We start from the raw sequence: 16075 nt of genomic DNA, 5'->3' as shown, positions 1-16075 counted from the left end.
CCCTGGAGGAGGGCAAGGCAACCCACTCCAGTATTCTTGGCTGGAGAATCCCCATGGACAGAGGAGCCTGGTAGGCTACAGTCCATGGGGTTGCAAAGAGTATTAAGTGCGTCACAAATACTCTTCTTTCAGATTGTGGTTTATCTTTTTATTTTACTTATATAGCATATTTTGATGAATAAAGTTCTGAATTTTAATGCAGTTAAATTTATCTGTCATTTCCTTTGTGATTTTGCTTTTTTAAAATGTCTTGTTTAAGAATTGTTAATTCTCCTGTGATAGACAGAATAATGACCCCTAGAGATGACTATGTCATAATACCCAAAGTTGGTAGGTTATATTACATGGTAAAGGGGAATTAAGGCTGCAGATGGAATTAATAGATGGTGCTAATCAGCTGACCATAAAAATAAAGACATTATCCTAGATTATCTAGGTGTTCGGTATAATCACAAGAGTCTTTAAAAGTAAAGGGAATTCAGAGAGAGACGTGGTTGCAGGAGAATGGGTTGACACTTGGAGGACTTTCAGAGAGGTAACACTGCTGCCTTCAAAGACAGAAGAAAGGGACCATGAACCAAGGACCGAGGGTGGCCACTCAAAGCTGGAAAAGGCAAGGAAATGGATTCTCCTTTGTGCTAAATTGCTTCAGTTTTGTCCTACTCTTTGTGACCCCAAGGACTGTGGCCCACCAGGCTCCTCTGTCCATGAGATTCTCCAGGCAAGAATACTAGGGTGGGTTGCGACCCAGGGGTCGAACCTGCATCTCTTAAATCTCTTGCATTGGCAGGCAGGTTCTTTACACTGGCTCCATCTGAGAGGCTTCTAGAAGAAACACAGCCCTGCTGACATCTTGATTTTAACCCAGTGAGATCTATGTTGGACTTCTAACCTACATAACTTTTAGATAATAATTTTGTGCTGTTTCAAGTCACTAAGTTTGTCGTCATTTGCTACAGCAGTAATAGACAACTAATACACCAACTCTACCCTGTTTAGGCCTATGTGTTTTAATTAATTCACTTATTTATTTTTGGTTGCACCATGCAGCATATGGGATCCTAGCTCTCCCACTAGGGATCAGACCCATACTCCCTGCATTGGAAGTGCAGGGTCTTAACCACTGGACCTCCAGGGAAGTCCTTGGCGGGCTACTCAGTACCTTCTAACCGCCTGTGTTCCCTGTGCCTCCAGTTCAGGAGTTCTCAGCTTGGCTGCACGGGAGCATCACCTAGGAAGCTTTCAAAAGATAATGGTGCCAAAACAAAAACAGAAAGCAAAAAAACCTTGATATCTGGGCCCTAAGCCAGACCAATTAATCACAATTTCTGGAAGTAGGAACCAGGCATTATTAGTATTTTCTCCTAACATCACTCCATTCTTTTATCAATTAACCCAACTTTCTTTTGCAGGGGGAGAGGATCTATTTGAAAGTAAATTGCAGACATGAATAAACTTTCCCCCAAATAACAGTTCCATTTATCTGAACTCAAACCCATCTGTGTTCAAAATTGTTCTGTGGTGACAGTGAAAACATCTGATTAACTGAGTGGAGATAGGAAGACTCCTATCAGAGTGATGGAAATATTCTGTATCTTGTTCTGGGTGGTGGTTACATAAATGTAAACATATGTGAATATTCATTAAGCTGTACACTGAAGTTTTGTGCCATTTACTGTATATAATACATTAATTAAAAAAGAATAGTCCACAAAACACACACGAAAAAGAGCCACTATGCAATTCTAAGGCAGTCAGGGTTGAGACCCATGGGACTCACTCCTTACTGGGTAGCCTTTCAACTACAGATACTTATCTCGAGCCTGCCTTTAAGCACCGAGATCCATTCCCTCCATGGGGTTTCCCACATATCACCCTTGCTGACTGCCTCTCAGCACCAGTTCATCAGTATCCATCCCAATGGTTCTGGTGTTTGGTGAAAAGAGTACCTGCCTCCCCTGTAGTCCCTGAGGTGGGTGGGGTAGTGGCACTGTGTGATCATGTTTTGTGTCTATTGTGATGTGCAGCGGACTGCATGTGTGCATGCTAAGTCACCTCGGTTATGTCCAACTCTTTGTGACCCAGTGCACAGTGGCCTGCCAGGCTCCTCTGTCCGTGGGATTCTCCAGGTAATAACACTGGAGTGTGTTGCCATGCCCTCCTCCAGGGGATCTTCCGACCCAGGGATCGAACCTGCGTCTCTTACGTCTCCTGCATTGGCAGGCAGGTTCTTTACCACTAGTGCTCCCTGGGAAGCCCATGCAGTGAATTAGTGAAACCAAAAGAAAGAAAAAAAAAATCATTTCATTTAGTTAACTGGATAGACTTAAATTTTACTTAAGGATACCCTTGTTTTATTTAGGAAATACAATAACTGTTAGTTTGGCTACATGTCAATAAGATGAATTAGAAAACTGGACTTGGTCACAGATTTTGAAACCAACAGGGCCACTGGGGGTAAGACATAATTAAAGTTATACATGAAAGAGATCTCAGTGTGCGAAACCAAGTATTTCCTTGTGAAGAAAAAATAAGGATAAACTATTTAGTCATTTTTCTTACGATAGATTATTCAGTAATTCTGGTGTAAATCTGCCATGTTAGAAAATTTAATTACAGGTTACTTTAACTTCTTTTAAGCTCTTAATGACTTAACACCTGTAAAATATCCTCAACCTAATTTCTCAAGTTCCTCTTTGAGAACTTTAAACATTGTTCTCTGTGTTATGAACTTAAACAGGCCAAATGTCTGAGAGCAGCAACAACAAGTCTGTTTCTTCCAGAGTTCCCACAGAGGTGAAAAGAACAAAAGTATACATGGATTTTTACATGGATTTTCCAGAGGAAAATCTGTCCTGCCCTTGGGGAAGAAGAAAAAGAAATCCAGCCCCTAGAGACTAGCAAGTGAGACTTCTTCATACTCCCAAGGTCACATCTTCAGTTTCAAGAAAGTAGGTAACAACTGTATGCAAAAAGGATCAATTATTGCTAGTCTAAATAAATTGTAGCCTTTGAAAGTTTAAAGACCTTTCTATAAAGTAAGTCAAAAGCCCTACAGATTTATTTAACTCAAATACTAAAAACTACTTTGCATTTATACTTGATGTAAAAGTAAAGCAGGTTGAAAGTCAAAAAGACTTTTAAAAGGAAAATATTTACATCTGTCAATTTTTACTTCAAGAATTCTGAAATCTCCCTGAAGAGATCAACCGACCTCTATCTGGCTTTGTTTGTTTGTTTTTCCATTTCAACAAGCATCAGTATTTTCGCTTTCCTTATTGTCACTGTCAATTTGAATATAAAAATATTCTCAGATTAGCTTCTAAAGAGGCAAAGACAAGAATAGCTTGGGGAAATATGAGAAAACTTGTTTATTAGGGGAAATAGGGGAAGAAATGAATCCTTAAAGAGCTCCGATCCCTACTGGGCAAGAGATTGAAGACACAAGATTTTTCTCTTAAAGGCCCAGTAAGTATTGAAAGAATGTGTGTGTGTGTGTGTGTGTGTGTGTGTGTGTGTGTGTGTGTGTGTGTATCACCACACTGTCTACATATTTCTGGCTTCAGAACTGCTTTTCTTTTCAAATCATGTTCCAGAGAAGACAGTCTCATTACTCCTAGGTATGAGATTTTTCTTTCTTTTCTCAGTGGAGGATAGAAATGGAAAAGGTATATATATTGTCAATTTTTTTCCAGAACACTCCATGACACTTAGTTTCTTACAGAATAGATATCTTATAGCTGAGAAACTACATTTCATTTAAAACAGATGAGTGGAATGCCCAACAGTGGGACACAGCATATCTCTTAAGCAACATCCCCTCACCCTTGTCAGTTCATTTATCTGGCTGGTTATTAATACTCATTTTCTCATTTTGACCTTTCAGTGTTCATGTAACATGATATTAGAAGGCAAACCAACCCCACGATGGGAAAATGAAGCTTTCCAGGTGTACAAAAGAATGGAGCTGCAAACCCACCGTTCTCAGCAAGCTGTTCTAATCTGGGTAGAAGTACAACCAGTAACACCTCTGAATCTGTCATGGGGTGAGGGCTGCAGGAAAAGACTGCAGACCTTAGTCTAGGGCTACATTGTATTATTACTACACAAGCTGGTCTACTCTGTACCCTGATTCAGTTCAGTTCAGTTCAGTCACGCAGTTGTGTCCGACTCTTGGCGACCCCATGAATCGCAGCACACCAGATTAGTAACACCCAAAATACTGACTCCAGGGGAAAAATGGTAAGCATAGACATTGTTGTTGATGTTGGATAGTTGCTCAGTTGCATCTAACTCTTTTGTGACCCCGTGGACTGTAGCCTGGCAGGCTCCTCTGTCCATGGGATTTCCCAGGCAAGAATACTGGAGTGGGTTGCCATTTCCTTCCCCAAGGGATCTTCCCAATCCAGGGATCAAACCCACAATCTCCTGCATTGGCAGGCCAGTTCTTTACCACTGGGCCACCAGGGAAGCTCCAAGCATAGATGCAGTGATATTTTAACATCCTTCCGATCCTGACTCTTGCAAAAACCTTGGATCTGAGGTAATGGTTAGCTGGATGTGGTGGGAGCACATACGAAGTACGGCCAGGCAACCAGGTACTCACTTATGACACACTTCCCTTCCCAAACCTCTCCCTTCCAGCCCTGAAATCTAGGTACTTGTTTTTAAAAGGGGAATAATAAAGAATTAATGAGCACAGACTGATTGCTGCACTGCTGGGTTAGACTGTTGTCCCTGGACACTGTAATTTGCACAATGGCCATTTAATTGTTCTGGGCCTCTGTTGCTTCATAGATTAAAAACAGGGATTAGGAAGGACATAAGCGAAAAAGATTGCTTCAGAAATGTTTTAGATACTGATACTCTCAACGGCAAAGGAAGCTTCAAAGGAATAAAAAGAATGATTTTTGCATGAGGTAAGTCACCTGACAAGGAACACAATTAGAGACCAAGTACTTACCAATAATAACAGTGTTGTCATCAGCAATTAGCAACTTGCTGTGGACATAGATAAGCTCAGTGACTAAGTTTCCTTCAAGCTCTGCATGTGTTCTAAGACCACAGAAGGAGATATAATTTATCCACTGATTGCCAACTGTAAATTAAACAAGAAATCACTAAAATTAATATGACCAAGCTCAATAAAGGCATCTTAGATTTTACTGTCTTTTGAAACAAATATACCACTTCAACAGGTTAAGAATAGATTGCATAACATATATATGTATGTGTGTGTACATAATTTTAGAATGCATCTAGGATCTATTTTTACTTTCTGAAGACTTTTATATTGTTAATATAAATGGAGATATAATTTCAAAATATCTTACTGAAGTGATTTCTATGAATCCCCAATGCTAGGTGATCCCCAAATAAATCAAATATGAACATTTTATTTTAAAGATTTCTTGAGTAACTACTGAAGAGTGATAATTGAAGTATAGCCACAGTGGGACAACCTAAGATTTGCATCTGTCTGGGTTGACACCTGCTGCTGTTTATTCTGTTATTTTTAAAAATTTACTTATTTGCCTGCATCAGGTCTTAGTTGCAATACTCGGGATCTTCACTGTATCTTGTGGGATTTCTTTCATTGCGGTGTGTGGGCTTCTCTCTGTTTGTGGCTCGTGAGCTTATTAGTTGCAGTACATGGGCTTAGTCGCTCTGCAGCATGTGGGATCTTAGTTTCCCAACCAGGGATCAAACCCGCATCTCCTGCTTTGGATGACAGATTCTTTTCTTTTTAATCCAATTTTATTTTATTTATTATTTTTGCCATTTAAAAATATTTAATTGGAGGCTAATTACTTTACAATATTGCAGTGGTTTTTGCCATACATTCACATGAATCAGCCATGGGTGTACATGTGTTCCCCATCCTGACTGTCCCTCCCACCTCCCTCCCCATCCCATCCCTCAGGATCATCCCAGTGCACCAGCCCTGAGCACCCTGTCTCATGCATTGAACCTGGACTGGCAATCTACTTCACATATGATAGTACACATGTTTCAATGCTATTATCTCAAATCACCCCACCCTCACCTTCTCTCACAGAGTCCAAAAGTTTGTTCTTTACATCAGTGTCTCTTTTGCTGTCTCGCATATAGGTCATCATTACCATCTTTCTAAGTTCCATATATATGCATTAATATACTGTATTGGTGTTTTTCTTTCTGACTTACTTCGTTCTGTATAATAGGCTCCAGTTTCATCCACCTCATTAAAACTGATTCAGATGCATTCTTTTTAATGGCTGAGTAGTATTCCATTGTGTATATATACCACAGCTTTCTTATCTGTTTGTCTGCCGATGGATATCCAGGTTGCTTCCATGTCCTAGCTATTGTAAACAGTGCTGCGATGAACACTGGGGTATACACGTCTCTTTCAATCCTGGTTTCCTTGGTGTGTATGCCCAGAAGTGGGATTGCTGGGTCATAAGGCAGTTCTATTTCCAGTTTTTTAAAGAATCTCCACACTGTTCTCTATAGTGGCTGTACTAGTTTGCATTCCCACCAACAGTGTAAGAGGGTTGAGATGGCAGATTCTTAACCACCAGACCACCAGGGGAAGTCCCAACACCTGCTGCTGTTTAAATCAGATGCAAGATGTGAGCCCAAACTATCTGATGTATATACATACTTAGTAGCAAACTCAGGGCAAAGCAGCAGTGAAAATTTTACAGACTTTGGGTAAGTAAAAATGTTGGCAGTTAAATAACATCCCTCCTTCTAAATCATTGAAATCAGGGAAACAAAAAAAATCCTAAGTATGTTTGACCTTGGAGAATTTATTTCAGAGCAAGAAGTGCCAGGTTTGACTTTAAAATGTAGCCCTCTCATTGTGTGAAGGTCATTTATGTGATAAGAACTGTATTCCATATCAAATCACCCATAATCATTACTCTGGCGTGAGTGTTAGTCACGAGATTTTATGGTCCCCCTCTCACACAGCAGTTGTCCTGGATAAGCTAAGTGTGATACTAAGAATAAATGGAGTGGAACCAAAGCATCACAGATTCTTATAGAAGGAGAATATAAATTTTTATAAGAGAATCTGAAGCACGCTGATAGAATCAATGGTAGTTCATGTTTCATTTACTGAAGTTTCCAGGTATTACTGATGTTTTCTATTTTGCTGTTGATGTTACTCAGTGAACCTATTACATTTAGGTATCTTGGAAGGAAATTTTTTCACAGGTAATATATAGAGGTTCTTCCATTTATAGATAACCCTTCCCATATCTGATATTAACACATACTATAAAGTCTGTATAATTAAAACAGTGCAGAACTGGTACATAGACAGCCAAACCAGTGTCTGAAATTGAAAGTCCAGAAACAGACCCACGTAAGTATGAAAATTTTGCATATGATAAAGGTTGTAGCTCTAGGAAAAGGGCTTTTTAAGAAAAGGTGCTAGTATAATTGCATAGCTATTTGAAAGAGATAAAAATTATATACATTCCTCCCAGCAATCATAAAAACTCTAAATAAACCAGAGATGAAAATGTAAGCATATAAACCCATACAGGTGTTAGAAGAAAATCGAGTGAATTCCTGGTAACCTGAGTGTAGGGGAGGCTCATAACTATCTAGAGGCAATAAAAGAAAAGATCAATAATGTTGGCTAAACAAAACAAAACAAACTCATTTGCATGACACAAAACACAACAAGCAAAAACAAAAGGTAAAGGACTTCCCTGGTGACCCTGTGGTTAAGCATCTACCTTCCAATGCAGGGGACATGGGTTCAGTCCCTGTACCAGGAAGATTCCACCTGCTGCAGAACAAGGAAACCAGGGTGCCACGACCACTGAGCCTGCGCCCTAGAGCCCCAGAGCCGCCACTTCTGAGACTGCACGCGGCAACACTGCAGCCCTAGGGCCTGTGCTCTGCAGCAAGATAAGACCCCACTCGCTGCAACTAAAGAAAGGGCGTGCAAGGCACTGAAGACCTAGCACAGCCACAATAAACAAATAATTTTAAGCAGAACTGAAGGGAGAAAAAGATCAAAGTCTTCATAGAAAAATAGGTAAAAGACATGGACAATTCAAACACACTAAAAGATACATCTGAAAAGACAGTCATCTTCATTCATAATTAATAGAAATGCAAATTAAAACTATACTGAGAAACCACTTTTTTAACCGATGAGACTGACCAAAAAAAAAAGAAAGAAAGATAATATATTCTGTTGTTGAGACTCGGTTGAAGTAAGCTCTCTCTTGCATTGATGCTGAGAGTGCAAACTGGTATAAACTTGGAGGGGAATTTGTCAATATCCAACAAAATTATCTACAGCCCAGCATTTTCATTCTAGAAACTTACCCTAAATATGCATTTCCAACAAATAAGAACGTATGTACACAAAGCTACTAATTATATTATTGTAATTGAAAAATACTGAAGATAACCTAAATGCTCACACAGAGAATGACTGGATTAACTACGGCCAATCTGTACACGGGGGACTGTGCAGAGGCAGAAAGGATTGAAACTCTCTATGAACTGATTCAGAGTGATTTCCAGCATGGGGCATAAATTTAAAAAGAGCAAATACACAAAAGAATATGTGGTATGTTATTCTTATGAAAGAGATTTGGAGAAATAAGAAAATATACATGTTTCTGCTCATTTGTACAAAAAGAAACACAGCCCCAATAACCTAGAAATTGAAAAAATTTGTTACCACTAGAGGGTGAGTAGATTAGGGTGAGAAAGACAGTGCGAAGAAGCCGAAAGGAGGTATAACGGAATGGCGCCTGTCTAAGCATGTCTGTCTTTTGTATAGTTCTTACTATGGGAAGTCTATTGCATACACTCAAAAAAGAAAAATAAAAATCAGGAAAGATATAGGGAAAAAGAACCCCAAATGAAATACAAACTAAAGCAAGTGAACCTAACTGCTTTTCAAATTAAAACCAAATTAAAAACACTAGCTCTTGATGATATATACTCTTAGGCTAAAGACAAAAAGAACTATAAACAAATACTGGATTCTAGTGAGATATATTTTTCATAGTAGTTGGGCTAGCAATTTCTGTGTATTCTAAGACTGAGGAAATATATATATATTATAGATAATAGAAGTAGGTTTCTTATTGTGAGATAAAGAAGTTAAAAAAATAGATGGCAAGAAGGAATCCTGTGGCATGGGACTGAAATTATAAGTATCAGTATGGAGATTAGATGATAGATAGATGGACAGATAGATAATGTGCAGGCAAAGAGCCTACAGCAGTAATATCCCAGCAGCAGTGATCATACCTCCCACCCTGAATTTGGTTTCTGGGTACTCAGTTGTGTCCCACTCTTTGCAACCTCATGGACTGTAGCCTGCCAGGCTCCTCTGTCCGTGGAAATTTCCAGGCAACAATACTCCAGCAGATTGCCATTTCCTTCTCCAGGAGATCTTTCTGACCCAGGGACTGAACCCTTGTCTGTTGCATCTCCTGCTTTGGCAGGTGGGTTCTTTACCAGCTGAGCAACCGGGAAGCAAACCTATAAAAGTTCCTTGAGGAAATGGTTGATTGCCTGGCTAGTTACGGGAATATATACGATGGGTCTGAAACCCTTGTGCCAATGAAAAAAGGCTGATGGGCATACATCAAAAGCCTCACAGGCCACACTCCATACCTACTCCCCATTCACCCTTGCTATGAAATAATTCCTATGGAGTGGCAGAAATCTTTATTTCTTTATGAAAAATGCCTTTAAAAAGAAAGCTCAGGGTGAGTACCAGTCACAGGGACCAAAATGAAGATAAGGGTTCCAAGCTAGAAAGCAGATATGTTGTGTCCTGTGAAAAGAGGTGAACAGATCCACTACCCACTCTTGTGAGAAGAGAAAGCAAACTGAGAAATTACTTCGGCCAGTACAGTCAGCCCTCAGTATCCACAGGGTACTGGTTCCAGGATCCCCAAGGATGAAAAAATCTGCCCTACTCTAGTCCTTTATGTTAATATAAAGTCGTACACCATTTCCATGTGATGTACACACATCCTCTTGTACACCTTAAATCATCTCTAGACTATTTACAATACTTCATACAATGTAGGTGTTACGTGAATAGTTGCCTGCTTGTGGCAAATTCAAGTTTTGCCTTTTGGAACTTTCTAGGTTTTTTTCCTTCAAATATTTTCAATCTGCAGTTGGTTGAATGTGGGCCGGGGAACCTGCAAAGTACAGTTGAGTGTATGTTATTTTGTGAAGGAAACTGACTCAACAGAGTAACAATGTTGGTGATGTTAACTTGTGGTGTGAGAATATGCTGAAACAGTGTCTTCTGAATAAAACGTGAGAAAGCCAGGAGCATGACAGGTATTAATAAAGAGCAATAGGCAGAAAACAATCATGGGGGCTTCCAAAGTACATGTCATGGAGGTATTTGAGAATCTGGAGTTTTATATAGGCCCCCAAGACATATCTATTGTGAACGCTGGTGCAGATAGAGCTTGAAAGATGAGAAATCTGATACAATAGACTCTTAAGTTTATCAGGACATTTTGTGAAAGGACTTGGAGTTGTTACAGGCGTTTGCTGCTTAAACAAGCACTTCTTATATGTACATTTCTAATCCTGATTGAATACCTCTAGACCTTGTGTTAAATTATACTAAATTGGCTGCTAAAATGCCATAATTCACAACAATTACAAAAAATGATAAAGAAATGCTTTAAGTTAAACACTAAATCCCTGAAGATTAGCATATCACAAAATTATACACTAATCACAGCTGGTTTTCTTTTCAGGAATTCTAACATATTTGTAGCAGCAGTTTTGTTATTTCTAAAGAACTGAAACAGGAGAAAATGACAGTTCTCTATCCAATTAGAGATTAGTTAGTTCATGTATTTAAAACCCACTATACTTTTATAAAAACAAAGCCAACAATACAACACTGCACCTCAAAAAGGGGCATTATGTAATTAATGTATTCTTCCATGTTTAGAGTATGAGCGTTTCCCCCACAGAGATGCCTGATTTTGACTTGCTCCCAGGGTACTTGGAACTCGTTTTGTAAGAGGGCTTAACATTGAAATTACTTCTTATGCTAAAATCCAATTTTTCCCCTGAATAGGCAAAGGAAGAAAAAAGGTCCAGAGTCAAAGGAAATGCTTTATAATAAGCTCAGGATATTTTTGTGATTGAGAAACTAAATAATAGTCTTGTTCTGACTTTTTATTCTCCTATAACCTCACCTTTGCATTTTTCCTAGCCACTGTCATTACTGAATGACTGTCCTGATTTTATTTCTTTTTTAAAGATGCATCCATTTTTATCTACTTTCAAATTTCATGCTTTTTTTTGCCACACCATATGGTTTGTGGGATCTTCGTTCCCTACTCGGGGATCAACCCTCACCCCTGCAGTGGAAGCACAGAGTCTTAACCACTGGAGAAGTCCCCTGATTTTGTTCTTATCAGTCGATCTTTTAGAACCTTACTCATTCACTATCAACTTCATTTTAAGCCACTACCCTAGAGATAGGGTAATGCTCTGATAAGTCTGTGTGCATGAGCGCTCAGTTGCTTGTCGTGTATGACTTTGTGACGCTATGAACTGTAGCCCGCCAGGCTCCTCTCTCTGTCCACTGGGTTTTCACAGCAAGAATGCTGCAGGGGGTTACCATGCCCTCCTCCAAGGGTCCTCTCTGACCCAGGGATCAAATCCGCATCTCCTCCGTCTTCTGCACTGCAGGTGGATTCTTTACCACTGAACCACCAGGGAAGCCCCTGGTAAATTTATGTCCTAGATAAAATTAGATTCAACTTTTGAAAGTATTTATTATTGGTGATGTACATGTCTTATGTCCAAAGTTCTTTCTCAAGATTTTTAGATTGAGGAGAACATTTGTGAAAAATCACTGAATACTAAACAGAAATAAATAAGTTTAAAATTATATAGTCTTAAAGGCTTAATTCATTATTTTTATGGCTTCCAAATCATTTGAAAAATCCACTGGCCATAAAATTTGCCTCTTTAAAGTATGCAATTCAGTATCTTTTTAAAAAAAGGTATATTCACAAAGTTGTACCATCATCACCACTATCCAATTTTAAGGTATTTTAATTACTCTGAAAATAAAAGCCATACCCATTATATTTGCCTATATTTGACCACAAGAGTCAGGATTTTCTGGCATTTCTGGCATTGGGAATCTGCTCCAACAAAGGAGTAGTAGTTTTCTTTTGGTTGTTTTATTTTCCTTCCTTTGTTTTTGTGTGAGCATGTTTTCAATTCTCTTGGGTATATTCAATGGAGCAGAATTGCTAAGTTATATGGTAACTCTTGCAGAAGGAAATGGCAATCCATTCCAGTATTCTTGCCTGGAAAATTCCAGGAGCCTGGCAAGCCTACAGTCTATAGGGTTGCAAAGAGTGGGCCACAACTGAGTAACTGAGTGCATGTTAGCTCTATGTTTAACTTTTGGGGAACTACCAAACTGCTTTCCAAAGAGTCCACACCATTTTGAATTCCCAACAGCAATGTATGAGGATTCTAAAATCTTCATATTCTCATCATTATCTTTTTTATGTCTTAAATCATAGCCATCTTAGGGGATATGAAGTTGTATCTTACGATTTTTACTTGAATTTCTCTAATGACTAATGATGTTGAGTATCTTTTCATATGTTTATTGGCCATTTGTATATCTTCTTTGGAGAAATGTCTATTTAGATTCTTGGCCCATTTTTAATTGGATTATCTCTTTATTGTTGACTTGTAAATGTTCTTTGTGTATTTAGGATATGAATCCCTTATCAGATATATGATTTGTAAACATTTTTTTCCGTCTTTTTTTTCCCAGTTCCTTGATAGTGTCCATTGGAACATAAAAGCTTTTATGTCTGATGAAATCCAACTTAATTTATTTTTATATTTTTGTTGTAAACCCAAGAAACCTATGTTAATACAATGTCAGAATGATTTTTGTCTATGTTTTTTTCCAAGAGTTTTTACAATTTAGGTCCTGATTCATTTTGACTTATTTTTTTTGTATATGGTATAAGGCCCAACTTCATCCCTTTGTATGTGAATATCTAGTTGTTCAAACACCATTTCAGGACATGCAATTGTCCTGAAACCCTTGTTGAAATTCAAGTGATCACAGTCATAGGAGTTTATTTCTATATTCTCAGTTCTACTATGACCTACATGTCTATCCTTATATCAGTATCACACTGGTTTTATTACTGTAGGTTTATAGTAAGTTCTAAAATTGAGAGTGTGAATCCTCCCATTTGTTCTTTTTCAAGAAAAGCTGATTCATTGGATAAGACTCTGATGCTGGGAAGGACTGGGGGCAGGAGGAGAAGGGGGTGACAGAGGATGACATGGTTGGATGGCATTACTGACTCGATGGACATGAGTTTGAGCAAGCTCCAGGAGATGGTGAAAGAGAGGGAAGCCTGGTGTGCTACAATCCGTGGGGTCACAAACAGTCAGCACGACTCTGACTGAACAACAACAGAGGCTATTCTAAATGACACATTCATTTTTCTGCATTCTTTTTTTTTCTGCTCCTCAGACTGGGTAATCTCAATTGACTTATCTTTAAGTTTGTTGATTTATCTGCATACTCCAGTATGCTACTGAAATCTCTAATGTACATTTTATTTCAACTTATATTTGATTATTATTAAAAATTTTTAGTTTTTATGGTCTCTATTTGGAGAGTGATTGTTTTTATACCTCTCTTTAGTTCCTTAGATTTATTTCCTTCAGTTTTTTTAACGTAGCTATTTTAAAGTCTTTCGAACTGTCTGTCAGGTCAAATTATGACTATTCTCTGAGGATTGTGGGAAGTAGGAACTTTCAACCTATTCGGCTCCTCCCAGTAGCTGGCAGGCTATGGGTTTCCTTTCTCAGTGATGGGGAGTTGGTTCTCAAGGCTTCCATGGAACTGAGGAGAAGGGGATGGACACATGGCAAATTAAAAAGCTGGCTGCTTTTACCAAGATTCTGCTGTCCTTCTTGAATAAACAAATTGTTACATGCCCTTGGTTAATTTCCCAAGTTCTGCAGAAGTTGATTTTTGACAATTTTTGCAAGCATTTTTGTTGCTTTTATTTAGGAGTGGATTTGGGGGTGTCCCTACTATGCCATGGGGCTTCCCTCGTGGCTCAGATGTAAAGAATCTGCCTGCAATACAGGAGACCTGGGTTCAATCCCTGGGTCAGGAAGACTCCCTCGAGAAGGAAATAGGTACCCATTCCAGAATTCTTGTCTGGTGAATCCCATGAACAGAGGAGCCTGGTGGGCTACAGTCCATAGGGTTGCAAAGAAGCGACTTAGCATGCACGCACACAGGAGGCCACGTACATACTTGTTGACCAACTCATCCTTAAAGCCAAGATGACCCCTTTCTGTTTACTTTCTAGGACTGTGGTGAGGGATCACAGGAGAAGATACATATGAAGTCATTTTTTAAAATTTATATTTAATTTTTAATTGTAGTATAATTACAATATTGTCTTGGTTTTTGCTATGCATCAGTGTGAATCAGCCATAGGTATACACGTGGGGTCTTTTGAGGTGCCTTACAAATCCCACTTCTTATAAAAACAATTACTATAAGTAAATAAAAATAAATTATAAAAACTGTAAAAATAGGGACTTCCTCAGCCATCCAGTGGTTAAGACTCAGCTTTCCACCACAGACGGTTTGCATTCTACCCCTGGTTAGGGAGCTAAGAAACCAAAGGCTGCAAGGTATGGCCAAAAAAAATAAAAAGTGTAAAAAGTTATAAAAAATTTATAAAAATACTCTCATTTCTATCACCTATGCATCTCATGCTGTGATGGCTTCATTTGAACAACTGTTTAGACAGTTTAGTGAAAATAAGTAATTTATTTCTGCTAAGCATTTTGTGGGCTATCTTTTGTGAAGAGTTCTATAACCACACTGTAAAAACACTAATCCTAATGTGTCCCGAGAAACAACCACGCAGGAAAAGAAAAGCAGTTACTCACTCTCTGCTTTTAATTGTCCAAGGATGGAATTTTCTCCTCTGCACATGGTTCTGAAAACATATAAAGGAAAGAAACAATTAAAGAGATTTCTAAGGAATCAATCCCAATTGCAATAACCCTGCTTATTTAACTTATATGCAGAGTACATCATGAGAAATGCTGGGCTGGAAGAAGCACAAGCTGGAATCAAGATTGCTGGGAGAAATATCAATAACCTCAGATATGCAGATGACACCACCCTTATGGCAGCAAGTGAAGAGGAACTAAAAAGCCTCTTGATGAAAGTGAAAGAGGAGAGTGAAAAAGTTGGCTTAAAGCTCAACATTCAGAAAATGAAGATCACGGCATCTGGTCCCATTACTTCCTGGCAAATAGATGGGGAAACAATGGAAACAGTGTCAGACTTAATTTTTTGGGGCTCCAAAATCACTGCAGATGGTGATTGGAGCCAGGAAATTAAAAGATGCTTACTCCTTGGAAGGAAAGTTATGACCAACCTAGACAGTATATTGAAAAGCAGAGATATTACTTTACCAACAAAGGTCCATCTAGTCAAGGCTATGCTTTTGCCAGTAGTCATGTATGGATGTGAGAGTTGGACTGTAAAGAAAGCTGAGTGCCGAAGAATTGATGCTTTTAAACTGTGGTGTTGGAGAAGACTCCTGAGAGTCCCTTGGACTGCAAGGAGATCCAACCAGTCCATTCTGAAGGAGATCAGTTGTGGGTGTTTACTGGAAGCACTGATGTTAAAGCTAAAACTCCAATACTCTGGCTACCTCATGTGAAGAGTTGACTCATTGGAAAAGATCCTGATGCTGGGAGGGATTGGGGGCAGGAGGAGAAGCGGACGACAGAGGATGAGATGGCTGGATGGCATCACCGATTCGATGGACATGAGTCTGAGTGAACTCCGGGAGTTGCTGATGGACAGGGAGGCCTGGTGTGCTTCGATTCATGGGGTCACAAAGAGTCGGACATGACTGAGTGACTGAACTGAACTGAACTGAATCCAAGTAAAAACAGAGGAAGTGCTTTTATGAGAAGATGCTACATAGCCTTTTTAAAAGAAAAAAATATGAGTGTCACTTCTGTT

General features: G+C 39.0%; 1 protein-coding gene across 7 annotated transcripts in view; it reads right to left on the bottom strand.

Annotated features, from left to right (window-relative positions):
* PLD1 (phospholipase D1) overlaps positions 1–16075 on the bottom strand; it is a 283431-nt gene that overhangs the window by 70433 nt on the left and 196923 nt on the right. For all 7 annotated transcript variants that reach the window (XR_001918038.1, XM_018047781.1, XM_018047760.1 and 4 more), the window contains 2 exons: positions 14983–15032; positions 4964–5098 (listed from right to left, as the gene is read on the bottom strand). Coding sequence is in view for 6 of the 7 variants with exons in the window: in XM_018047781.1 (XP_017903270.1) it covers positions 4964–5098; positions 14983–15032 (185 nt within the window). In the remaining variant the exon portion in view is untranslated. The remainder of the gene's footprint in view (positions 1–4963; positions 5099–14982; positions 15033–16075) is intronic.

Source organism: Capra hircus, chromosome 1 (genome assembly GCF_001704415.2).
Source record: "Capra hircus breed San Clemente chromosome 1, ASM170441v1, whole genome shotgun sequence".
In the NCBI taxonomy this organism is placed as follows: Eukaryota; Metazoa; Chordata; class Mammalia; order Artiodactyla; family Bovidae; genus Capra; species Capra hircus.
Note: the sequence above shows the minus strand (reverse complement) of the source record. Positions and strands in the feature narration are given on the sequence as shown.